Source organism: Lichenostomus cassidix, chromosome 19 (assembly GCF_008360975.1).
Source record: "Lichenostomus cassidix isolate B80296 chromosome 19, HeHo_3.0, whole genome shotgun sequence".
Classification (NCBI taxonomy): Eukaryota; Metazoa; Chordata; class Aves; order Passeriformes; family Meliphagidae; genus Lichenostomus; species Lichenostomus cassidix.
The window spans coordinates 8,880,759-8,908,120 of NC_139499.1; the positions used below are offsets into that span (position 1 = coordinate 8,880,759).

Sequence of the window (27,362 nt, forward strand, 5' to 3'; positions counted from 1 at the left end):
TATTTTATTCCTTGATTACATCATCTTAAAAGCTAAACAAAGTAGAACAAAAAGAAAGATCTGTCAGAAAAGGACTTGAAAAAAGGGGTTTTGTGGTGAGCAAAAACCATCTTCTCACCAAGACAGCTCCAAACTGCCCGTTTCAAGTTCTGAATAATTTGTCTGCCTCCTCCAAAACAATCTGCAAGGCTTTTAATACTTCCTATCCCAAGCAGACACCGAGCTAATTGGGAGGTATTTTTACGCTTCAAGCAGGACTCATCTCGCAGCGTTTCAAGCAGTCACGGATCGGGGTTGGGAGGTCTGAGCTGTCAGAGCTCACAGCTCCTGGCAGTGGCACAGCAGCACAATTATGGCTTTGCTTCCCCTCGTCAGCATTTCGTGCTCCTTCCACAACCACCAAAAGCAGAGGGGCTGGAGATGTTCCCAAGGGTTTTCCAGAGGAGCACAGCTCAGTCCCTGCCATCCATCATCTCCTCACAGCTCCCACTCGCAGCGTTTTGCTCTAATTAAAGAGACAAAGGAACACCAGAAACCAGAAAGAATTCGTGGAAGAATTTCTTCATGGGAGAATTTCATCATGAAAGAATTTCTTTATGAAATGATTTTTTTTTTTTTGCAAGTCTGGCTTGTTAATAAAAATATTTAATCGAGAAATGCGTAGGTATTGAAGGATCTAAATCATTGCTAGAAACAGTAATATAGGATATTTCATGTGCATCATCTTCTACAGGTTGTAAAGTGGATTAATTCAACATGGCTTTATTTGAGAAAAACTAAAAATGATAAATGCACTGCTGTTATCAGCCCTGCAACATAAACCCTGTCCAACAGGCAGGAACACTGCATGGCAATGTGATCTTTAAATATTTCCCCTCTGGAAATAGGATACAAAGCAAAGGAATCACAACATTAAAAACTGCAGAACACCTCAGATGTACAAATCTGAGAATTCAAAAAAAGCCAAATCTCTATCTGTGTATGATGTTAACTGCATCATCAACCAAAGAGCCTCTTTGGGAATGTCCCTCCCAAGATGCCACCAAAGCAAAGCCTGGTTCCTGTCCCAGCTCAGAGCTGCTGCAGCTTTCAATCCCAGCGTGATTTCCCCTTTTTTATAGAACTTAAGGAAGTCAAAATCACACTGATACAACACACAGTGCTTTAGGAATATCAAACCAAACCCCACATGGTGCCACCAGCTCCTGCAGCCAGCTGAGGCTTTTGTTGCCCTGAAAACAGCAGAGCTGGGAAATTTTCCTGGAAATCAAAGCAGTGGGACAATTTCCCTAATACCACATGCAAGTGCTGTCAGGGAGCTCGAGGGAAGCAGCTCAGTCTCCTTCCCAGGGAGAACAGAGCCCACAGGAATCCCAAGGCTGCAATTCTTTTCCTCCCAAACAGCCTTCCTTCTCCAAGGTAGTGTGGCCTCTAACCACTCTGCTACTGCAAATAAAAACCTTCCAAAGTCTCTCATTGAGAAAGGTTCATCAATCTCAGTGTTCCTGTTGTGATCACTGAGCTTCAGCAGGATGCTCGAGGATCTTCCCAAAAAAAAACAAATCAAGGAACCACACTGGGACTATTCTCCCAAGACACCCTCAGCTGCTCCTGATGCCCAAAGTTATTTTATCAAGAGGATTTTGCCAGAAGCTGCCCAGCCCAAGAGCCCATGGCTGGATGTGCTGAGCCAAAGCAGCTCCCAAACCAACTCTGAGCACTGAAGTTAGTCAAAGATTAATCAAATCCTCTTTATCTCACCCTGAAAGAAGAGACAAAACACCGAGGGCATTGCTGCATTTACTAACAGCCAACAGGAGGTAACTGCAGCCAGAGATTTTTTCTCCTGTGCCATATTTTCCTCCCTCCGTGGTATTTTCCATACTGCTGAACAGAAGCCACTCGTAATTATGACTTTAATTATTTTAATCTTTAAAGGCAAATTACACCACTTATCCCAGTGGAGACATGTTTTTAAATAAAACATGAAAGTAACACAAATAAAAATGGACCCAAATCTAATCAAGCAGGTCCTACTCTTAATACAATTAAGAAAAGAGTAATCCCATCATCATCAAAACAAATAGGTTTGGCAACAATTATAAATAGGAATATTACAACACAAATATTTGCTGTGCACTTGAGATCCCCAAATGCTTTAAAGAGTTTGATTCAGCTCCTCCACACAAAGAGCCTCCCCCAAGTTACAGCCAAGGTCAAACTTCAGTGAAAAAGGGGCTAAAAGTGATAGATCTGTGGCATTAACTACTGCACTCCTTTTAATAGAATCCAGCATAAACTCAAACCAGCCTCGCGCTCAGCCTGAACCATTTATCTGAGACAAAAATGTCTTCTTGACAAAAACCAGATCTCCTTTAATAAAAGTGAGGCAGACAGTATTATGCTCTGAGGGAATCCTGGTGCTCTTTTTATATTTATATATAAAAAGAATTCTTCTGTAATACACACAGATATAAAAAGTGAAGGAAAACTGAGGCTGAATAGCTGAGCATCAGGACATCAGCTCAGCCTTTGCCAAAGCTGCTCCTAAAATAAAAGCCTTGGTGTTAATGACCAGCGGAATTATGTCTGCAGTTAAAGTTTTATTATTGAATATGCTGCACTCTTTGAGCTCCTCTTTGCTTCAGACCAAAGTTTCACAACAATTCCTGCTCCTGATAAGCATCTTGATTTGGTTCAATTGCTATCAACTCCTCACCAAATGAAAATGAACTTTTGAGACTGCGGCAGTCGGCTGCATTTCTTTTCTCAAAATTCCTTTTTAATGCAATAAAAAGTTAATAGGGAACAGGGAAAAAAAAAAAAAAAGCCCTGATCACATTTTAAAATGTAAATAGATCAACATGTTATCTTATTTTGCTGAGTTGTTTTGAAGATATTCCCTCCAACATTTGCTCATCCAGCTGTGGATGAGCTGCGATCTCTCATCAATCACAGCACCCAGAATGGAGTTTGGGATTTTTTAAATGACCACATCTTTCTCTGTCAACCCAACTGTTAGAAGTTGAACAGATTTACATTCAGCCCCAAAACTGGCGACTTTTGAGCAAGGTCATTATTGCTGCCTGCACGTGGGTGGCCCAGTGGATGAATTAATTAAGAATACAGAAACAAAGGTCGAAAGAAAATAATTTTTCTTTCAAACCCAAGCCAATAAAGTCGTCCACATTTAATTCCAATTACTGAAAAAGAGGACATCTGTACAGCTTTAGGTTTATCCATTTCAACTAATTAAGGGATTCAAATAAATAGTCGTTCCATCTAACTGAAAAGTTTGCTAACACTTCATTAGAAGGAAGTTTAAACAAGCACACAACCTTGTTAACATATTTTGGTTTACCACAGAGTTACTTGGGCATCTCGATAATTATTTTTATTCCTTTTACAAATATCTCCTGACAGCCAACGTCAATAATTCTGCATTCCTCTGCATTTATTTAATTACCTCATAATTCAGATTTTCTTAAAGTATCACCAATTATGAAAGTAGGAGCTATCACATAAACAACTGCTGGGGATGAGAGTTTACTACAATATCGACATTCAGAAAGTTTATTAAAAATATTTTCCCTGCAGATTTAATCCTGCAAGATTACATTAGGAGAGTTCTTTGGTCTTTAATTGTGTATTTTTCAGTGGTGAGTTTGCATTTCACCCTCTGCCATGGCAGCACAGTGCAGTGAGTGAGACACATCGAGCTCCCTCTTATTTTCCTTATATTTGATGCCTTTGAAATGGGAGAACTAATAAAAAAATTAGTGAAAACTTAAAACTGTAGTTAGTCCTCCTGGCTTGTGTCCAAAACATGTCTCTTCATCGTCCTGCTGGCACAGAAACTGGTATATTTGTCCACATGCAGAGCAGCTCAGTCCAACTTTAAAACCTGTGCTGCTGCTCCAACCAACTGAATGAGTATTAATTTGCAATACTTTAGATACTTCTTTTTTTAAAAATGCTTCCCCACTGAAAAAAATACTTATTTCTCCTATTCTATAAACCAGTAACTTCAGAAAAACCATGGAGAACAGAGTGTGAGCCACACAGGGCAGTCAGGTTCCCTAAAACACCAGAGAGGTTGGGTTTGGCATCACCCCGTGCTGCTGATGGAGCTCACACTGACCACTCCCAGCAATCTGATTTTCCACAGGAGAATAAATTCCAATCTCAAAAATTCCCAGAACAAGGCAGAAGGTGTGGAGCTCAAAGTTTGGGATCAGCTCCAGTGTCTGCTGGAGTCCCAGACGAGCTCAGGGAGATCCTCACCTGCTTTAAAGGTCAGATGTGTTCAAATTCTGCTCTGAACTGCAGCCCAACTCAGCTCTGCCACAAACCAGCCAGGACTGTGCAAACTTGTGCCATTCCCACTGGTATTCCCTGCAGGAATTCTCCTGCCAGCACTCAGCACCACATCCCTGCCAGCCTCCTCAGGACATGCCAGCATCCCTGCCAAAAGCAGGATTTCCCAGCTCACAGGAGCACAAAAGCTCACACTGCCACTGGAGGGACAGGAAAGGGGACTGGGAGCACCCAGGACAAGGTTCTGCTCTGGGACACTGTGCAATGACCACGTGCAAAGTGCATTTATCTATTTTTAATCAACTTTTTGCCAGAGGGATATTTCAGGAAAAAAATTGTTAAAAAGTCTTCTGCGCCATGAAAATCTAACAATGCAGAAGAAATGTTATTTTCTTTTTCCTGGAAATAAATATAACTCTAATTCTGAGAGCAAATCGCAGCACTGGATAGGAATTAATAATTGAACAGCATTTTAAAGCTTCAGATCACAAAAATATGAATGCAATACATACAACTAGGATATCCAACTTCCTAGAGATTCAGGACAAAACTTATTTTCCTAAACCTGATGGTTTATTTACGTTAGAGCAGCAGGCTTTGGACAAGACAAGAGTTATCATTTTTACAGCTCCTCTCCTGCAGTGCCCTTTAGGCTCTGAGAGCTCCTTACTGTTGTTAAGGTCAGAGGACAACTTCATAAAACCCCTAAATCATACAGAACAAGCCTTAAAAACCTAAGATCTATCATTTTTTTCCCCCTAGGCCTATGCAGAAGAATCAAAGCACAGACAGCAACCAGCAGAAATAATGACCACATTAAACAGCTTCATCAGAAATTTATGAAGTAAAATTTGTCTTTTTTTTTTTTCCTTGTTGTATATAAAGAGCCAAAAGACCTTTTTTTTTCTTTTCCTGGAAATAAAAACAAACCCCAACAGCCAACAGAATTATTTTAAGAACTGATTCTAAGATCTTAATTTTTTTTTCCATTTTCCTTTTTTCTTTTATTTCAATTTTGGAAGAAAAGGTCTATAATGTTTTAGGAACAATCCCCTTTCAATGCAACATTGCTTGGCTAAGTACTTCCAAAATTAATTTTCAAGAACAACCATAACAAGGTTTTTCTTTGTTTTGTTTTGGGTTTTTTTTTGCAAGTAAAACATTTTATTTTCCTGTTAGGAAAGAAAATAACTTGACTAAATAACTTGATTTCTGATGTGTCCTTAATACCTCACTGACTTACCTACAAGGAACATCATAAAGATAGCGGAAAACAAGAAAAAATGAAGTGTTTTTTTTCTTTAAATTCAATAAATGTGACCATGAGAAAAAAAGTACTACAGACTAGTTACAGAATAATGAAGTGTGGGGGAGCTCTGCATAAACACTGAATCCAGGACCAGACACTTGAAAATTAAATGAGTGGTAGAAACAACCAAAAAAAACATGGATATCTTCTCTGTCATAAAGACAGGAAAATGCAGCACTTTCAAGTTTGTCTGATAATGGTGTGGAGTTTGTAACAAATGATTTTGCTTGATGATTTTGCCTGTATATTATTATGTACAGCAAATTTACTCTATTATTAGAAAACAATATAAATGCCTCACAAAACAGCATCATGCTTGATTGCATTTAGGATTTACACAAAATATAAAATTATAAGCTCATATCCAACTTCACTCATAATTATTTTAACTTGGAATTCAACAATTCCCCCTATTTCCAAACAGCCACGTTCTGAATTAATAAATATAATCAGACTACATCTCCACTTGGACTGATCAGCATCAATCAATGTCAATTAGGAACAAGTGCTGGAGAGACAAAATGTGACACTTCACACTTGATCCTGTCAAAGTGTCACATAAATATGCTGCAAGGACAATATATATTTTGGCTGCATTTCAGTCCCAAACACAATTTTACCCCAGCTCTGTTTGTCTGCAAAACTTTCCGCCCCGGCGAAAATCTGGTTTATTTGTCACTCCCAGCAGCACAAAGCACATTTCCCTGGGGTTGAGGTGCAAATGCAGGTTGTGTGTGTGAGCACAGTGTTACCTGTCCCTCTGCCACTGTCTCGGTGTCGATGATGGTGACAATCCCAGGCACCAGGGGACTGCGGCGCAGGTTGCTGTGAGCCAGGATCTCCTCCTCGGTGGCTCCTGACGGCAGTGTCCCCGTGAGCTGGGTGACAACCTTCCCCACCATGGTCAGCCCAGTCTTTATTGTCTGCAAAAAAGGGAAAAAAAAAGAACATTCAGTGATGTTTAGGGCTGTGCTGGGGGTTCAGCTTGGGTTTTTGGAGTGATGGATCAGCTGCAAAAGGCTGTACTAAAACAGCGTAAGAAAATCTGCTATCAAATGGAAGAATTCACTTATTTTGGGAGTCAATTATTCCAAAGCGTTATTGAAAAAAGAAGAGTTTTAATGTTCATGTAATTTAATGTTTTCCTGTTTTAAGAATTCCAGTTTTGGGGTTTTTTTAACTTTGTTTTTACTCTCTCCAAGAGCACGGATGGTCAGAGGGATCAAAGATGAGGGCAGTGCTCACACAGAAATGCAAACAGCCCCTAAAGCTGACAGTTTTGTCTTCTGCACAGTGCAGGAGAGCAGGAATTTGCCTTCCCCACGTGGGACACACTCACTTTCTCCTCAGCAATTAAGCACTAATATGGGACTCAAATCCAGAAAAATTCAAAATGCCACTCTCAAGGTCCTGGAAAGGGAACTCCCAGGCACATCCCAGCACAAGAACAGGACTTTCCAGGCTCTGCACGTTTCCCAGAGTTGGGTTCCAAAACACACTCACTGCAGCAGCTTTTATCAGCTAAAGATGCTGAAGATTGTTTTTATGTTGCTTTCTTTTATTTGGAGAAAGAGGGAGAGTAAGACACAGTAGGAGAGATGCAGATTGAAAGAAAAACAAGCCCAACTACAACTTTAAATATTTTCTCCTTGAACCAAGGACTGTGCCTTATTTGCCTGTAGAGCATTGAGCAGATTTATTATGCAATATAAATAAGAAATAGCAAGAGAGATCAGAATGGAATGACACTATAACAAGCCAATTCTTAACTAAAAAGACAAGCTAAGCTGCCTGCTAAATTGAAAAGGAAAAAAAAAAACATCCAGATCCCAGGCTGAAACCAAGAAGCAGCCACAAATCAATTGCAACTGCTTTGTTTAGTGCTAAAATCTCAAACTGCAGTGATTAGAAAACACATTAGTGTTCATCAATTAGCAGCCAAACGTTTGTTTTAATAATTCATGGGCAATGACTTACACAAAGTCTGTTAGTGTGTTGTCAGGAAAACCTCTGAAGGGCCAACAGCAGCAGGCGCCACACAGTATCGATGGCCATGGCCAGCCAGGAAGGCTGATTAACCTCTGAGATGCCTCTGCTGATGGACTCACCCCATTAATGCTAATGGAGATACTTCCACTTAAAATCGAGCCAGCCCTTTAGCACAGGAATGGCTTTGGGGGTTTAAAGTCTTTAGTAATATCCTGCCATTTGTTTCTTGTTATTTCTTTTTATGCCCGGCTACGACGGAGGAGAATAAAACGGATTTGAACAGTGGCGAGTTGCAGGAGGCTGGAGAAGGGAACATAAAGCAGATATTGATAGCTGAGGAATAAACCTAAAATAGCCCCGATGGCAGCACAGGAATGCATTCCAGCTCTCCTGGCAAAAACTGACAAGGCAGTTTTTTGGCCAGTAGTAAAAATCGTAGGAAATCATTCGTTCTCGTTTATACAGCAGGGGGGAGAAATCAGTAAATGCTGTGTGGCAAAACACCTATGCAAGTGAAAAGGCTAAAAACTGTGATTGAACTATTTCAGAAAATATTTAATATATTATATACATATATATTTAATATTCATAATGATAGCAATGGGATGACAAATGCTAACATAAATTTCCAGCTCTCTAGAAAAGGATGAACATGCTCACCCAGCAGCTGCATCCCTGCTCCAGCAGGCAGAGGTGTGCAGAGATGTGGCCAAAGCCATTAGCTCCCAAATATCAGTGCAGAGCCATTACAGCACTTACTGCCCCGTGCTGTTGTGTACATTTGCAAAACTTTGGGGTAATCTTTAACCTTTCCCATGCCATATCAGCTGTCCCCTGCATCCATTAGGGATAATGACCTTGCTCTCACATAAGCTGTTAGTCCTCATTAAGGAGTTATCAGGTAACAAGAGAAAACAGATGCAGCCTTTGCTAAATCACTTTACCACTGCAGGATTAAAAGATATGGAGAAGGAATCAGCCAAAGGAGTTATGAGGTGAGAAGGAGTTGGTTTATAATTTGATGCGAGACATGTGACAGAGCAAATACATTTTAAATGAAATAGGTTAAAGTTTGCACTGTCCCAGTTCTTTTGTCACTGATGGGAACCTGCCAGTGAAGTCTGCTTATAAATAAAATTAAAATACTTGATCCAGTTCCTTTTGTAACCAGGGATTCACAATGTGCAGAAAGACACATTATTTATAAGCTCACATGTACCCTATCTACTTAAAAATAAGACTGTTCACATTCTTTTAAATATAAAGAAATACATTATTTTTAATTAAAATGAATGTATGCCCTCATATCTCATTTAACTGAAAAGTAAGTACAACTTTAATTAGATGAAAAGAATTTAAATGCACCATTCAGTGCCTGTTAGGCTGCTTTGTTCCAACAAAGGCCTTGCATCCTTTTAGTGACAGCACAATATATTGCTCCTGTTTCTCATAATAAATACATTTTATATGATTTCTTTGATTGCAAATGAAAAATCTATAGAAAGCAGAAAGAGATATCAAAGATCTGCCTTGGGTGTCAACACAGTGAGGTTGAGCCTCACACTCAGTTTGAACAAAGTGATAATGGGGCTTATTCTGAAATTCCATGTCCATTCTACTGTATTTGTCCAACTGGACTGAAAAGAATCTTCGTCCTGTGGAAGGTACCTTTCCTGCCTACATGTACTTCAGCACCTCTAAGGAATGATATTTTCATTTTTCCAAACACATCCATTTCTACCTGTGCTCATCATTACCCTAAATGTGAATCTTGACACATTTTCTGTTTGCAGAGATTTTCTGCTTGGTCAAATGACAGAAACTATCAGAGTTTTTACAACATGAACACCCAGGAAGCCACCAAGATGATGACAACTTTGACCTCAGTGATTTTTGGTTAACAGGGACCTTCCCAAATAACTCCCAAGCTGTTTGATTAGGGAGGAAATTTATTTCCTGCATCAAGAGCAGCACCTCCCTCTGAGGACAAACCCCTGGTCCCACCAGGACATGGGTCAGCAAAGGGAAAAACATCACAGAAAATATTCTGTGCTGCCACCCAGACCTTCCAGAGAGGATTTGAGAGGCAATTCTCCAAAGTGACCCTGCTGAAAGCTCTCAGCTTTCCTTCTCTTTTATACGAAGGTTTTTCCACTTCATTAGGAAACTGGAAGGCAACCAGAGAAAAAGCTGTAACCCAAGGTAACCTGGCAGAACAAGAACTTTAATGGAACCACTTCAGGACCAAAAAGCAGCAGTGGAGGGAAAAGGAAAGGACATCCAACTGCCCAAAAAGCTGGTCAAAGCAGAGGAATTACAAAGCCCTGCAGCTGATAGGACACAACAGCAGCAGAGGTTCCTAAATGAAGAATTACGTAAGGAAGGAGTGAAGCTGATGGTGAGGCAATGAGATGGACAAAGAGCAACAGATATCTGGAGCATCTATTTGCCAGCAAGGAAAGCAGCCCTGCAGTTATCAGAGATGAAAACTTGCTAGCTAGCAAGCCAAGACTCAATGAAATCCCTAATAAATTAAACATTGCAGATTCACTGTGGCGCACTCACGGATAACAAATTAATACACTAAGGCTGAGATCCTCCTCAAGAGCCAAATCATGCAAATATTTAAAACTATATTAGTATTAATCTTGTCTATTACAGTAACTTGTAACAGGCAGGAGCATGAGCAATGTGCTGTGCAAATACAGAGCAGCACAGAGCCTGTGCCCTGGGGATTATCCCTTTTCCTCACTCTCACTGGGAGTTTATCTCTGCACAGAGGCTAACAATCTTTTCTTTCCTATGATTATAAACACATTTTATCTTCAGTATCTATTCACATGATGCAATAGCACTACTTCAGAGTGATAAACTCAGCTTAACAGCAGAATTTCTGGATTATGATCCCTGGCAAGTCCTACTCAGCAGGGAAGGTCATCAGCTACAGTGATCTGTTTGCAGGATTTTGCCACATCTGATCCACACTGTGGCTGATCACACTGAGCCAGCTGGTTTTTCAAACTTCTCTGTGCTATAAAAGAGATGTTCATGATGCTGGGATTGAAGAAATTTTGGGAGATTTCCCCACACACTTTTTTTAAACTGTGCTGATGGTGAAAGCACACAGAGCTCCAGCAAATCCCACCAGAGAAGGAGCAATTCTAGCTCCCCTCAACAATGTAAAAAGCTGTGATTTTTCTCCTTCTCCGGCCACACTGTGATTGTGCTGGAAGATGTTTGTTTTCATGTTTTGTTTTCACATGAGCTGGCCTGCCCTGTGTCCCTCTCTGTGGTTTCTCCTAACTGGTGTTTTCCTCGGTGCCACTGAGCCTCCTGTCCCGCGCTGTCATTTCATTCCTATTATTAGGTTTGTTTTGTTGCACATATCAGAAATGAAAAGGCTGGTGGTTACAAGGGAAGCTTGTAATCAGCACCGAGTTCACCCCACAGTGCCAAAACTCACTCTGTTTGTGTGTGTGAGAAAAAGGAATTGCTTGGCAGAATGTTGTTGCAGCAAGGGAAGGAGCTGGGATGGGAGGGAGTAAAACCAAAGTTTTACTTTGGTTGTGTTTAAGATTTTTCCAAGCCATGGTCTTCTTTTGATATTACAAACCCCCAGACATTTCTCTGAAAACAGAGGGATTTTATAACATCATTTGAGTAAGAAAACGAGGCAATGGAACCTATATGTAAACAGTCATTAATAAGCTCTAACCTTCAAAGAAGGTAATTAATTAGCTCTGGTACTGTGCTGTCACCCTTCAGAGAGAGCAAAATGTCTAATGGGGGTGTGATGGAGTCCAAAAAGCACCAGGCACTTGTAAAGTCACTTTTCATGATGCTAAAAGACTAATAATTCACAATGCTGATTTCTAATCATATAAACTTGTGCCACTATAAAGAGCCATTACACAAATCCATCCTACTGTCACTTCCCTCTAATATAAATAGCTGTTTATAATAAATAAAATTTCTCCAAAAATCAGTTCAGGCACAGGAATACTTTGTGGAAAGCTCCAGTTCCTGGGAGGTTTGCAGGCTGGGGAGGGCAGGCACGGTGCTGATGCCTGCAGGGTTCTCAGTGTGCTCTGCTCTCTCTGCAGGGAGGGGGTGATGACACACAGCCCAATTCAGCAGGGAAACCTAATAATTATGTTCCAGCAGCAGCTCTCCCAGGGCAGATGATGGACTCACTTTGGCAGCACTAATGACTGTGGCAGTGTAAGACTGAATGTTGTCTCCACAGGCTCCACCACGGGATTGATGGCATCGGATCAGCTGCAAGAAGAAAGACAGCAACCAAGTCACTCCTATTAAACTACACAAACCCAGAAGCCATTACCAGAGCTCTTATTTATCATGTACAGTGGTGTGTTTTTTCCTACAAATAGCAAAAAGCCCTGCTGAGACACTTAACCCCTTTTTATAATCTTCTGGGTGCCACCCAGACTGTCGCGTCCCCAGCTCCAGTTTTCAATTACCAGATGAGTGCTCACTAAGAATTCATAAACTTTGAAATGGTGGGATTTTTGGTCTGGCAGCAATACCACAAATAAATTTAAATAAATATAATCAAAAGCTTTAGCCGTGTATATGTAACATTAAATATCAGACATTCTAAGAATCCGAGTGTGGCTTTCCCCCTCTCCTTTTTATGACGAGCGAGCAAAGAGATGACAAAGGAAAAGAGTTGTTTGAAACTTTGCATTTAATAGATTAAAGGAATGTACATGGGGTTTGCTTTTTACTGCCTTCCTTCAAAATCAATAAATCAAAACAAGACTCTTGTACCTGCCATCACCCTACAAAAGTAGGTTTCACCTTTGAACCCTAACTAACAATAGAATCTGTGCTTCTGACTATGTAAAATTAGAAAAAAAATAAAGATATTTGTTGCTTGCACACAGAACATGTTGCTGTTTAACTATTTGAGCTGAAGGAAATTAAAAATTACTCTAAGATGCCTTTGTTTCTACAGGCTTGTCTGTCCTGCTTATATTTAAATATCCAAATAAAAATACATAAACTAGGGAAAGCCAACAGTGAATTTACCTGGGAACACATAAGCCACTTAAATTCCCTTTGTGATAGAATTCTTTCGCCGATCAGTGGCTGATATTTTGGCAGCAATACTTTCTAAATCCCATGCTGACAAGGGTTAGGTTTCCCAGCACCAGAGAGGTGTGGCACTAAAGGAAAGGCAGGCCTGAATTTGGGAAGAAATCAGCTGGGCTGGAGGAGGTGTAACAGCAAATCCATTTTTGCCTCTGATAATTCCTGGCTCAGCTCTAGAAACAGCTTCTCCACTCACAGGTGGGAAGGAGAAAAAACATCTGCTTTGGAATCAAAATAAGGCAATAGAAGCTGAATTTAGGCTTCACTTCAGGCTTTAAATACACAACCACTTCTCTGGGTAAAAGCAGTGATCATTTCTTTGCTTGGGATCTGTTTGCCTCCAGAAAGAAGAAAAAGTCTTTAAACATTTTCATTTTTTTCCTGGAGCTAAGCTTTCTTAAAGATGTTCAAAAGCAGACAATTTCATGCTGTTTTCTAACCTGCACAGTGCATTTTTCAGAGACCTTTTCTTGTCTTTTTTCCCCCCTAGAACTATAAAATCTAGAAGTATTTTTGGGTAGGAAATCCCTCCTTACCTTATTTTCTGCATAAGCAAGCCAACGGCTTCCAAGAGCAATAGGATTCATGTTTGGCCCTGGACAAGGATAGCAGCCTGCAAAGTTTGAGAAGACAACATTAAGAAATGTCTTAATGACTTCTTCCAAAGAATTTCATTTATTGCCAAGAAAACAAAAAGTCTAAACAAAAGCCTCTGGGTTGCTAATATCAGTCAGTGGATGGTTGCATTTTTGTTTCTGGAGATAAGGCTGTGGTTAGATGAACTATTTTGAACATTTAATTATGTGTAAATATTCATTTCTCCTTATGTTTGCATTTTTAAAGCCATTTTGAGACAAAAATGGCATTTTGGGGTGAGGGAATATTGATGTTTGACTCGACTAGTTCTGTATCTTCATATTTCAATTAATTTTATTTGACTGATGCCTTTCTGTTGGTGAACAGTTTGTTCCCTTCAAGCTCTTCCAGATTCTTATTGTATGAAATGATGCATTGTGCTTTTGGTTTTGCTTTTAATAATTCTATATACAAGCCCTCAGCCTTTCAAAATGCTTTGGTTTTGATTATAACAATTCTGTATACAAGTCCTCAGCCTCTCCATGTACTTTTGTACAAAATTAACTTTACACAGTGGGGAAAATTCGTAATTCCTTTAAAATTAGTGGAAATGTTTCCACTGTTCACCTGGTTTACATTATAATTAAAAAATAGGTTTAGACATATGGATAAAGATAAGCATAAAAATGAGAATCATTCCTGAGGATTAAAATATGAAAATACCTGTAAGAGAAAATAGCAGTGAATGAAAACATGGCAAGGCTTAAAATAAATGAGGCCCATTTAAATGGCATTTAATGTATCAAGTTTTTAAAATATGTATTTTTATAAAATTCTAAAATAAATCTTTAATAATAAAATAAGTAAAATAAATCTTTTTATAAATAAAATAAATAATTTGTATTTAAAAATATTTTTACAGTAAAAAATAAGGAGGAGAGACTGCAGGAGAAGGAGGAGGAATCAAGCAAATGGTTAATCTCCATTTTCATCAGTTCTTAGGCTAATACAGTCAATTTAGCAATTGAAATTCTCTCACTGATGGGCCAAGAAACAAAATATTGAAGCCCTGAGAGCCATGTGTGTCTGATTTACAGGAGCCCTGGGCAGAAGGGATCAGGCACACAGCCTTTCAGAACTACACACACAACTTTGATACCATTTACTGCATAAAATAAAATAAAATAAAATAAAATAAAATAAAATAAAATAAAATAAAACCCAAAGCCATCCACTGCAGTTAAGCTTCTACTCCCCCAAAATCTCTGGTATCAGGCTCTGCTCTGCACCCACAGCAAGGAGAAGCAACCAGATCTCCACAAATATCCATATCTTTTCCAGCAGGCTCCAGAACAGCCCAGAACACTCCCTGAGGCCAGCAGGACTTGGAGAAGTGGAATGGTTTTATCTCCCACACCTGCAAAGAGGTGAGAAGGTGCTGGGGAGCTTTCTGGAGGTTTAAATGGACATTTGACAACACTTTGGGTGCGTTTTGGACCTGTGCATTTCATCTTGCAGAGCAGAGCAGGGAGGGGATTGCAAAACTGCTGTTTCAAAGGTCAGAAAGCAAGGGAAGGAGAGAATGAATTCACCCAATGAAACTGATTTCAGCAGGCAGAAGCAGAGAATGAATTCACCCAAGGAAACTGATTTCAGGAGGCAGAAGCAGAGAATGAATTCACCCAAGGAAACTGATTTCAGAGGGCAGAAGCAGAGAATGAATTCACCCAAGGAAACTGATTTCAGAGGGCAGAAGCAGAGAATGAATTCACCCAAGGAAACTGATTTCAGAGGGCAGAAGCAGAGAATGAATTCACGCAATGAAACTGATTTCAGGAGGCAGAAGCAGAGAATGAATTCACGCAATGAAACTGATTTCAGGAGGCAGAAGCAGAGAATGAATTCACCCAAGGAAACTGATTTCAGCAGGCAGAAGCAGAGAATGAATTCACCCAAGGAAACTGATTTCAGGAGGCAGAAGCAGAGAATGAATTCACCCAAGGAAACTGATTTCAGAGGGCAGAAGCAGAGAATGAATTCACGCAATGAAACTGATTTCAGAGGGCAGAAGCAGTAAGCCTTTGTAAGCCTTATCACCCCCCTGATCTCAGGAAGGAAAACGGGTTCTGCAGAGATGATGCCACAGTTGTTATTGCATTCCAGGAGGGCATAAAATGTGGGCAGCCAGAGCCTCTTAAGGAACAAAGCAAGCAAAAAAAAAAAAAAAAGGTTGTAAATACAGCCCTGGGTTGTAAATACAAACGTGTTCTTCCGATGACATTACAGATCAGGGAGGTTTTAATGTCAACTTCTGCCTCAGCAGCTCTTATCTGGGTCAGGAAAGGCATTCAGGTCCCCCCAACCTTTCTTTTAGCTCCCCTTTTATGTATAAAATACTGCATTAAAAGCTGCCAGATGATAACCCTGGCCATGTAAATCTCTACATTGACTTCAGAACCAGCGTCTTGCATTTCCCAGACTCGTAACATCCCTGCAGGAGAAAACTAAAGGAGCCTCAGCAATTCACCAACTCTCAGCAAAAAAACAAGTCTTGCTTGGGAAAGGGAGCTGTTCTCAATTACCTCAGGGAACTGAAGTCAATGAAGGGCTGCAGAAAGTATTCTTCAAAGCCAAAATTGATCACTGAATGGAAGAGTTACTCAGGAAAGCTGGGAGTGCCCTCCCCAAACCCACTCCATGTTTGTCCCATGAACTGGGCTCAGTCAATCAGGCTCCACTCACAAATCAGCCAATTCTAAGAATAAACTCCACAAAGGTCAACAATTCAGCTTGGTCCTAAACTCTACTCTCCGATACGAAAAACAGAGTAAAAAAAAAAAAAAAAAAAAGAGCTATTTCCTCCCTTTCTTTTCTTTGCAAGTCTTTGCATTTTGGAACCTTGCAGCAGCACGAGGATAAACAAAGGGTTATACTTGCTGGGAAGGAAAAGCAAATTGTTTTTCTGCTTTCCAAAGAAACAGCTGGAGTCAGCAGAACACCATCTAGGAGGCAAATGGAAAGGCAGACACGGCGTGACCCATCAGGCTGGGCCATCCAACCCTCACCAGCCCCAGCCTCTTAAAGATTAACTTCTATTTCTACTCAACTCCAAAACAACAGGGGAAAAAGCCCTTCTAAGCAATACCAGCAGCAGCTTCAGCGTGTTTACAATAGGGATGGACATAATGAGAGTGCAGAACTAACTGTCAAGAAGAGCAAAGTTTCCAAGTTTTAATGACAGCATGGAGAGGTCATCCAAGAAAGGATCACTCAGGGAAAGTCCTTCCAAAAGTACAGCAAAGCAAGCAAGTACTGAAAAACAGCTGAACTTAGAACCAGCTGAAGTGGGCCTGTCAGCCACAAAAATATAGGTGAAATCCTACTGGAAACTGCTTCAGAACTTCTCAGTACACAGTTATCCTCTCCCTCTGTGCAGAGGAAATGGGTAACTTTAAAGCTGGGAAAAAAGTAGAAAAATGGCATTTTGAAAATCAGAATCGAAGTGCAAGTTTTTCTGCTAATTTGATCGAGTTCCTACACCCAAAAAGTCCAACTGCTGCTGCCCTGAGCAACACTGAGGAATCAGAAATGGGCTCCAGGATCCCTCTGAACCCTGGGAACTCCTGTCCTGTGCCTTGGTTTTCCCACTTCCAAGATGTAAATGTTACCTACATCAGAACAGCTTCATAGGTAAATTCTTCAGTATTACAATTTCTTGCTTTCTTCCTTTTTTTTTTTTAATACTGACTTATAAAATGATAACTGAAATAAGCATGTAGTTAGTGATTATTTTGATTCAAAGATGCCTTTAACTTACTTCTTGTTGTTGATTTTACATATTTTGTTTTACTGAGAATAAAGGAATCCCACATTACCTGAAGTTCTCCAAAGAGCTACACAACTGTTTGCTTTGTGAGTGAGCAAAGAGAAGGTTGATTTATTTCCCATTATTTTTCAATTACCAGCCTTGTGGTAATGATTAAAATCTCTACCACCCTTTGGAGATTCATATTTTTAAGTTCATGACAAACCAAATCACCTCCTCTACCCGTCTCTGAAAATTCACACAAATATCCACTTCTCTGACTCTGGATCTTTCCATTGGTCTTGAGCTCCTACAGAAAACCAAGATTCCAGTGCTGTCCTTGAGTTGTTTTCCCAAAGCTCATCCTGGATCTCCAGTGATGGCAATGGGAACACACAGAGAGCAGCCAAGAGGAGAAAAGCAACATATTCCTCTCCTCCCACTTGTCTTTTAAACAAACAGCACGTTGGGAAAATGCTGCTCAGAGGAACAGAGTCGTTTCAAGCCATGTCAGCTAGAGCAGAGCTTGGGCTGATAAATCACCAAACTCACTGCTAATAAAACTCAAACAATTTTGACAGGGGCAGCTCTTCAGCACCTCCACAGCTTTTTGATAAAATAAAGATTTAAAGAATATGTAGGTGCATATAGGAATACAAGAGTCTCTTTAGAGAAATCTGATGTTAACAGTCAGAACTCATCTAAGCTAAGCCACAACTTGTTTTCAGTTTGTAGAATTCCTTACCCAGAGCACAACTTTATATTTCTTTCTCAAACCTCACTAGAACACCCTGTAAAATGACATCTGATAAACTACTGCAAATTCATGTGAAATAAGAAAGCTAAGGGAATGAAAAAGCTGAATCAGAATCATCTAAAATCGCTTTCCTTCAAACATATCCCATCATGTTTATCTTCAGACACTACTGGTGGATTTTTAATTTCACAGCACATTATAAGAATTTTATTCCCTACAACAATATTTACAGTCCAGAAAAAAAATCTGCTTTTGTTATTTTCCAGACTTTCATCCCCTTTCTCTTGACTTCGTTCTTACTTTTTAATAAAAAACATTTCAGTGAGTTCTGTCTTGTTTCAGTTATTTTTCCCTATCAATTTAATAGGAAAACTTTCTTTTTCCATCATTTTCACTGCTTTGTTTTCCCCAATTATGTCCATTTTCTTTTGCAATGATACACACTCATCTTTTTTATATTCAGTTTTGATTTACTCTTTTTCGAGGGATTTTTAATGAATATCTCACACCTTTTACCTGTGAGGATTCCACACTGGAGTAGTCCAGTTTTATTTCAAGCTGAGGGGATGAGCAGTTACTATTACAAAATCCTTTTAGGATTCTGTCTCTAATCCCCAAATACGGCAGAAATGGCATTTTTGGGTGTGATGAGTGTGAGATTTGGGTAGGAAACAGGCAGCAAACCCAGGGAATGCCATGAAGGCAGAGATTGCCAGGCTCACCTCCATCCAAAGGAAACCTTCCTGATCTCTGGAGAAACAAAGATTTTTCTGTTCAGTGCCTGGCAAGGTTCATTAAAGATGACTTATGTCATCTGAAGTGCCCAGTGGTTTTAAACACAGCTTTCTAAACAAATTCCAAAAGCAGCAACTCATTTCAACCAAAATTCCTTGTCTTTAATCATTCCAAGGACTTGCTGGATTATCACTTCAAAAATCAGTGGAGCAGGGCCATTGTGTATTTTTAAATAAATAGCTCCAAGAACTCTCTAAAGTGATGCTACTTCTCTAATAATCAATTTGCAATTTTTCCCTGGGTCTTACGAAACACAGAGCACTCCATAGGAATGAAATTACACAACTCCATCCTCAAATCTAGCAGTGCAGAGCAGCAGATCCATGACAGGCAGCACAGAAAGGGAATATGCAATAAATAATGGGGAGAGTGATACTGTTGTAGCAAAAGCATTGTTTATTCCAAGGAAAACAAATCATATAAGTTGTTTTATCTAATATTTTTGTTTGGTTGTTTTTTGGTTTGGGTTTTTTTTTTTTTTAGTGAAGCGATTTTTTCGTTGTTTATAAACTGTATAAAGCAATATTGTTTATAAATTCCTCTGGGTTCCTTCTAGATGAAAGGCCCTGTGTAAATGTTATTACTCTCACACTGCCACATACTTTCCAAAACTCTCCTATTGTTCTTGTACTTCCTCCTGTTTAAGTATCACCCATAAAATTGAGCAAAAGAGCACGATGCACCCACTGAGAAATCAGGTTTGCCACCCAGAGCCCTTTTTTCTTATTTATTATTAAGTCATAGTGGCATTACTGCTACTAAAGCACTAAAAGAAAAAAAAAATTAGAAATAAACTGAAAAAGTAAAGCCATAAATGCTGAGAGAGACTGGAGAAGGGTCTGGATTGCCAGGAAGGCTTCAAGGGGAGTAACTTCACACTGTTAAGGTCCTTCCAACCCAAACTATTCCATGATTTTATGCTATCCTGGATCACAAGAACTGAATTCCCTCACACAAGCTTATAGAAGGACCACAAACACAGTTTTAAATACTATTATTGCTATTATTATTATTATTATTATTACTGCAGAGCTCTCCTTCCCTATCCACTCTACCATGGCAGTTTGAAGCATCTGCACTTTGATTGTCCCACTGGGTTCCTCCCAACCCAGCAACTCCATGACTTCATGATTTTCCTGTTACTCCAGAGGTCCAAGCCCAACCCCAGAGCTCTTACTAAAAATACCAGTGGCCTTTCATGTTCATCAGGCATGGCTGTTTAATTCAGCACCAATTTGACTGATTTCAGGGCAATATTTAATCTCAGGTTTTTCTTTTTTTGTCCAACTCAGACAGTGACAAATAACAAAAATTACCACTGAGGTTGTTGTTTCTGTGCAGGACAATGTAAGATGGCTTTGTCTGGCCTTTAACATTAAGGATTTGGGTGCTTTAGATAAAAATAACTAATATAGAAACAAAGAGCACTTCCTGTTTCACATATAATTTGTAAAACTGTCAGAGCCAGGAGATATGACAGATAGACATCTTGGGGACTAAGGACTCTGTTGTGGCTTCATGCAGCTTTTCTGTTGTATTTACACTTTCCTGCAATGGAGAAAACCTGCAAGCACCAAAGCCATTTGTTCCCATAAATCCACCACGGTGCCCTAAAGACCTCTCCAAAAAGTGTTTCAGCATTATTCCAGAATGGTGAGACACTGATCCCCACAGCCAGGAAAAAACACTCTTATAGATAATGCTGGTAGAAAGAAAAAGCAAAATCAAATCAACATTTCAAAATGCCACGAAGGGGTAGGTGCTGATACAGATGTGTGTGTGTAAAAATGAAAAGTGATTCTAGCAACCCACAGGGACATACTTGGCTCTTCTTCAGTGATCAAGAGAATGCTGTGAGTCAGGAGCTCCTGTCCCAGCTGCCCTGAGGACTTTCGAGCTGAGCTGATCTCCCACAGACAAAGGAATCCTGTCAATGATTATCCCATGGGGGAGAACCAGAAATGCTCACAGCTGAGCAGGGAAACTCACACAGAACTTCTTGAAAATGGGACTCTTCAGGCATTAAAGCTCTTCATAAGACTTCCACTGCTTTTAGTTCAAAGTCAAGAGCTCAGACTGCTCCCTGTGAGCCCAATGGGGGAAGGAGTTCCAACAGAAATGTCCAAAGAAGCCTCGATGGTTTCCAGAGCAGCCCTGAGACAAACTGAAACCACCAAACTCTTCCTTGTGTGTGAATGTGAGAGCAAACAGGAATCCCAAACTGCAGTTTAGAGCATCCAACACCATTTGGTTTGGTGTAAACAAAAACACTTTTTTATTTACCTGGAGAGATGCAGGTAGAGGGCATTTAACATCCACTAACCAATTTTTGGCTTGTGGTGAGAAGAGCCTTTTGAGACTTTCTATACAATAAAATACTCTGACTAAAATCTGCAAAATTACCTCTCAGGGCTGTGCTGAAGAGCATCAATAGAAGTGTGGTGCCAGCTAATGGCTGCAATAACTGTCTCCATCCCTGGGGAATAATGGATGGAGAATCTATCAATATGAGGAGTGGAAGGGCAGGGAAGCTGATCAGGCCCTCGTTATCAGACACAGCAATGATGTTATCTGTGAGAATCTTTACCCAGGGGGTGGGGAGGATATTCTTTATGGAGAAGGAAAGTGTCCATCAGGCCATATTCATAATCATCAGTGTTCCACTAAGTAAGCAGTTTTGGGTTGAGGAGCACTGATGTAATAGAAATCAATGGAATTCAGCTTTTCTGCAGCTTTGGTTTAGAGAAAAGTAGGAGCAAAAAAAAAAGCCTGAGCATCACTTTGGCTTCTGTGCATCACTTTGGTTTCTGATCCTTCAGCCACGTGCAGAAAAAGCTCTGAAGGAAATCTGAACCAAACCACAACAACACTCTGAGCTATTTTAAAATCTATTTAAAATCCACACCTTGACACTCACAACTAACAATGGAAACACATTCTTAATATAAGCATGTAATGAAATTTTTTTTTTTTTTTCAGTTTGGCCACATGAGCACTTAAACCAGTGCAGGATGTGAAATTCCTGCTTGGCTTTCTCCTCTCTTTTCTTAGGGAAAAGGATCTGGATCCAAGCACAGGGAGAGCACAGTGATGGATGGAATTTACTTCCATAAGACTGATGCTCTGCCTTCTCCTAGCAGACATTTCAAAATCATAACACCCCACAGGGTAGATTAGAAGATATCCTGGTAATTTTTCTCCAATAGCTCCAGCATGTTTTCCCTCCACCTGTCTTAAATTCCCTCTGCAAGGCTGGAGCACCTGTACACTGAGGTTTTGTTACAAAAAGCACAAATAAAATGTGCTGGCTCCCTGCCATCCCAGTCAAATCAGCACATTTCCATGGAATCCCATGCAGGGGAAAACAAAGGTTAGTTCTATGTCAAATTTGCTCAGGAAAAATCAGGAAATGCAGGAGTTAAAACATTCCAACAGCAGCACGAACTTGAGCGTGTTCTACATCCTGAATATTTTATGGTATATTTATTGTAACAATATATTAAGCTACACATCCAACCACAAAAACAAAAACAGAGAGACAAATACTCCTCATGTGCAAGGCAGCTGCATTAGCATTTCTGAGGAACTTCAGGATTCCTGACACTGCTTTTAATTGTACTTTCTGCATTTCATTTCTAGGTGTAAATAGTGAACAAAGCAGGCCAGAGCTTCTGCTTCATGTTTGGTTTTTAGCTGCCTCAGTGAGGTTCTAAGGTTCCTATCTGACAGGGATGGAAGGTGTGATTTCCACATCATCACCAAATCTTCTTGGAAAAAAGCAATTTTCTTTTCCTAAAGTGCTTTACAAAGTAACACAAAAGTCTTCAAAAAGCCAGTGATCCTCAGTTATATTTTTGACCTTTATGCCTTCACTTCTGACCAACAGCAGGCAAAGCTAGAATCTTTTTCATGCTGACAAATTCTCTGGGCAGGCAGTGACAACCTCACAGCTGAGGTGCACCAGGATGAGTCCAGACAGGACACAGGGATTCTCCAATCATGGCAACAAAAACGCCTGTAAGACCTTTTTGTGAGCTTCCCTTTCAGAGATTGCTACTTTTCCAATTGAAACTGGCATTGTCCTTTAATAATTTTTTTTTTTAATAAGGGCACAGCCAAACAACCCTGTCGTGGCCAGTTGGCTGCTGCCCAGAAATCCCTGCAGCTAATGAGGGAGCTCATTTACATCCAATTTCAAACACATCAGAGGAACTTAAGCCTTTAAAGACAAACTCTCAGGTCGAGGAGATTTCAGCACATGCAATGGGAAAGCTCAGACAAAAGCCCTGCTGCAGCCCCGACGTGCCAGGGCACAGCACCCTCCTGGGCCAGGGAATAGCTGAGCTGGGAATGCTCAGGACAGATCCCAGAAACCCACAAATCCAGGGAAAAACAACTCACACCACGGCACAGCCACCACTCAGCTGGGAGGGAACAGTGCTGCTCCAGCTCTGGTTGTTGGGTGTCTGAAATGCCCTAAAAATGAGTGTCCTTAATTAAAAACTGCAACAAAGTTGGAGCAAATCTTGAGTTCTTCATATTAAAAAGCAGCACAGCTGGAGAAATACACTGGGATTAGTGATATTTCAGGAGTTTTGGGGTTTTTTTAACCCCAAAAGTAGTGATGTTTCAGGAGTTCTGGGGTTTTTTTAATGATTTGGTCATTATCTCCAAAAGTTTTATTATATCCTCTTCAAATTGCACTGCTGTTCCACAAAATGAGCTGCAAATCAAAGTTATGGTTGGGAATGGGGTATCCCTGCTCCTGAAAATACAGTTCAGTGGATTAATTTTTAAAAATAAATTGCAGTATCATCTTTAAAAAAAAATAAATAACTGGAATGGAAAAAGCACAAAAATTCTCTGAATAGGGGTTTTCTTTACTTTTGGTCTAAAATAAAGCAAGGCTTGTACCCAAATTCTTTCTGGTGGAATCAAAAGGAGTGATGAATAGGATACAAATCAATCCTTTCCCATTTGGATCTTGTCACTGAATCCCAGCAGATTCCCAGTATCTCACATCCATGGATAGGAAGAAACTGACACCTATTGGCAACTTTAATATTACTGCATAAAGCTGCTTTCCCTCGGACTATGACAAGAAACAGCTTCTCCTAACTAGAGTTTTCAATAAATACAAAAAGAATTTAAACTTTTCTAATTGTGACTGAAAATAGATCCAGAAAGATTCAGACTATTCTTTTTAATAATAAAACTCTTTCTAAAGTAAATTATGACCTGGAAAAGCCCAACGTAGATGTGCTTAAGAAACAACCAAAAATGAACAGAGGGCAGATTGCTGCCCAAGTGGTTTAATTGTGATAACCTGGAACTCAGACCTGAGGCTTTTACACACATTTGTGCAAAATGAACCAAAGAATTGTTCAGCTACTGATGGATGGCAGTGCCCTTTACAATTATAGCTACAGCAATAATAAATACAGAAAAGAGTAAAATATTCACAGAGTAGCATTTGGGGTTTGAGATTTTTTAAGCAAGTTTTCTTGAAGCTCCAAATGAAGCCATGGAGACCTGCTTTGAGGATTTAGAACTAAAGAAACAAACAAAACAACCCTGTTTTGTCTCACTCTGAGCCCCAAAGTGTACATACTGGTGACGAAGAACTTTTTGGTGAAAGTGCAGCTGTCAAAGGCGGCGATTTTCTCCTGCAGGACCACAACCAGGATCCTGCAAACACAGAAATGGAACAGCTGCTTCAGCCATTAAATGCATTGGTTTAAAGATCCAATAGCCAAATGTAATTATTTCAAAAGCATCAATACAAACTCTGCAGTGATGAAGTGCCAGGTTACCAATCCCTGGCAGTTCTCTCTCCTCCCAACCACACAAACTCCACTCCAGGAAGTGCCTGGGTCTGCTGCACAGCAGCACAGCACATTTGTGATATACCTGCTGCAGTAAAAGCTCCATTAAAAACACAGAATGGAGCTGCAAAGACCCTGAATTACTCTCACTGACTCAAAGGACAATCAAATCAACGAGGTAAATCTGAACTAATCCCATTGCCCACCTCAGCGCGTATTTATTAAAGCATTTTATTTACTAAAAGCAGAGGGGGTTGTAATACCAAGAGGGGAGTTGAGAGAGGCAGAATTTGTGGCAATCAGCAAATTAAAGATGTATGTTTATGTGTTTGCTTGTACATTACACACTTTTATTGTAAAGGCCAAAAACCACAGGATAACTATGCAGTGCTGCCTAAAAAGAGGCAAAAAATGCATTCCCAAAAATGCAAATATGGGAGCAGAGCAGCATCTTGGAAGCTTCAGAACCAGGATTCACTTTCTCCCACACTGATGGCTTCCCAAAATCAAGTTTTAAAAAGCCTGACATGAAAGAAGCACCTGGGAAAGCAACATATAAAACCTACATTTAGCAATATGACATAATTAATAACCTGTTATTCTCTCATTAGGCAGACTGCGCGAAAGTATTTTTTAATTAGCTGTCAATATAAAGCATTATTAAATGTTGTTTTAATAGTTTTAATTGTAAAGATACAACATGGAAAAAAACTAATGACATCTCTCACTGAGTAAAACACACACCTAATGCTTCATCTGAACATTATGGTTTGTATTACAGTCTGGAACAGTCACCTTTAAAAAGGGATGAATCACCTCAGTCTCAACTCATATCCTTGGGGAAAGAGTGATGATTATCTCCCAGCAGCATGAAATCAGCCTTTAACTCATTTTTCTCTATTTTTATCTGTTTTGCCACAAGAACATTTCCTCTTATCCCATGGGAGCTCAATACCTCTGAAGGACTGCTCTAAAATCAAAATATACACCATCCCCTCATGCTTGCTAATGTTTTCAGATATATAAATAATATAAATTAGTTTTGGACCAAGTAGTAGCTTTAGTTAAATGACATCTTCCAATTGCTGAAACTGCAGGAGAGAAAAACAGAAGAAAAAGAAATCAATTCTAACTTTTTCTACATTGCCTAAAATAAAGGAAACCAATGAATAATGGGAAGACTTTGACTGCATGTGGAAGTGTAATGTGTATATATTGAAAAACTATGGAAATTTCATGGGAATAGTTCCCAATCCTGGAGATTTTTGTTTTCTCCTCCTTGAAGACACTCTGTCTTTCTGCAGAAATGAACCCCCAGATGGATAATTCCAAAGGACAAATCCATAAATAACATAATAACATAAATAACATAATAATAATAAATCCCTTCCTTCTGCAACTCAAGTTTTATTTCAAAAGGTTTTGGTATTTAAGCTGTTTGTTCAACAGTACTGCTTTTCTTCTGTAACTTCTACTTGGCCTAATATCATCATTAAATTCAGATTTTGATGCTCCAGTGATGGACACATGTCTGTTTAATGAAACTTTGTGGCTTCTAGGGGATTTATTTATTTTTAGCAGCAGTTTGCACTTAGTTGCACAAGTTTGCTGCACACTCATCTCCTTCCCATCTGCAACAAGATGTTTCCAATTATTTGTGTTATTTACCGAAGCACCATCCATTCTGGAGTGGAAATAAGTATTTCCAAAGAAATGCAATAATTTCTCCATCCAGGGCTCTACCTTGAGCCCAGGAATCTGATTGCACCACTAGCCCAGGGCACCTGAGGCCACAGTGACTCAGGGGTGGGTGAAGGGAGCAGCAACGTCAGCAGGGCTGGAGCAAAGTCACCTCTCCAACCTCTCCCAGCAGGAGTGCCAAGGGATCAGCAGGATCCTCACACTGGGATGGATCCTGGGATTGCTCCCCTGCCCTAAAATGATGCGGCAAACTACAAAGCAAACCACAAAACTTCAGTCTGGTGTGCCTGGGAAAGATGGAGACTTTGAGTTAACTCAGCAAAATTTGATTCTGTGGACACGACAGATTCTGTGCTGCTGGAACTCTGGGATCCTCAGCCTCCAGAACTATTTTCTCTCCATCCCAGCCCAGAGATGCTGCTTTGTTGTTTGACTCACTGCAACACCATTCCCTGCAAACCACAGGCTGCACACCAGGAATGTTTTGGATGTGCAGGAAGGCAGAATCTGACAGAGCAACACAAAGGGAGACATAAACTCCTTAGTGCTCTCCGCTGGTTAAACTCTCTCTGATCCCATTTCTCCATCTGTAGGTGGATCATCGAGGATTTCAGCGATTCCTGCTCACCCTCATCACAACTGAAAGAAGCTTAAATGATTTTTTGGTTTGAGCTTCTTAAACCAAAGCCGTGGGGGAAGCACACTGCTGTATGCCAGCTGAAATACTCCTTGAGAACTGGAGAACCAGAGCTGTGCTTCCAGCAGAGTCAAAATAAGAAAATCAGGGAGATCACACACCAGAAATTGTGCTTATTACCAAAATCTGACATGCCCTAACACACAAGGAATGCAGAGTGAGCACCCTTACCTTTTATTGCAATGCAGGTCATAAATAGGAGTTTTGAACTGGATGGACTTGACCATCTCTCCTGTTCTCAGGGAGTACAGATCCACACAGCAGTAGGGTGGGCTGGTGCTGAAAGGAATTTAAGAAAAAAAATTAACAGAAATCAGGATATTTTCAAAATTGGGGTTTAATTATTTCATCCTCCTTATGTTACTTAGCATGCTAAAGGAAAAGCCACAGAATTATAGGATTATTAAGGTTGGGAAAGACCTCCAAGACCATCAAGTCTTGCACCGACAATTCCCCAGCAATCCCAGCAGAATCCT

At 40.0% G+C, this 27,362-nt stretch overlaps 1 protein-coding gene across 9 annotated transcripts in view; it reads right to left on the reverse strand.

Moving 5' to 3' along the window:
- The window catches only part of BCAS3 (BCAS3 microtubule associated cell migration factor), a 289,031-nt gene that overhangs the window by 229,409 nt on the left and 32,260 nt on the right, over positions 1 to 27,362 (reverse strand). For all 9 annotated transcript variants that reach the window (XM_085078501.1, XM_085078499.1, XM_085078507.1 and 6 more), the window contains exons 8-12: positions 27,058 to 27,165; positions 24,275 to 24,351; positions 13,267 to 13,343; positions 11,810 to 11,893; positions 6,379 to 6,549 (exon numbers count right to left, since the gene is read on the reverse strand). In XM_085078501.1, coding sequence (XP_084934627.1) covers positions 6,379 to 6,549; positions 11,810 to 11,893; positions 13,267 to 13,343; positions 24,275 to 24,351; positions 27,058 to 27,165 — 517 coding nt within the window. The remainder of the gene's footprint in view (positions 1 to 6,378; positions 6,550 to 11,809; positions 11,894 to 13,266; positions 13,344 to 24,274; positions 24,352 to 27,057; positions 27,166 to 27,362) is intronic.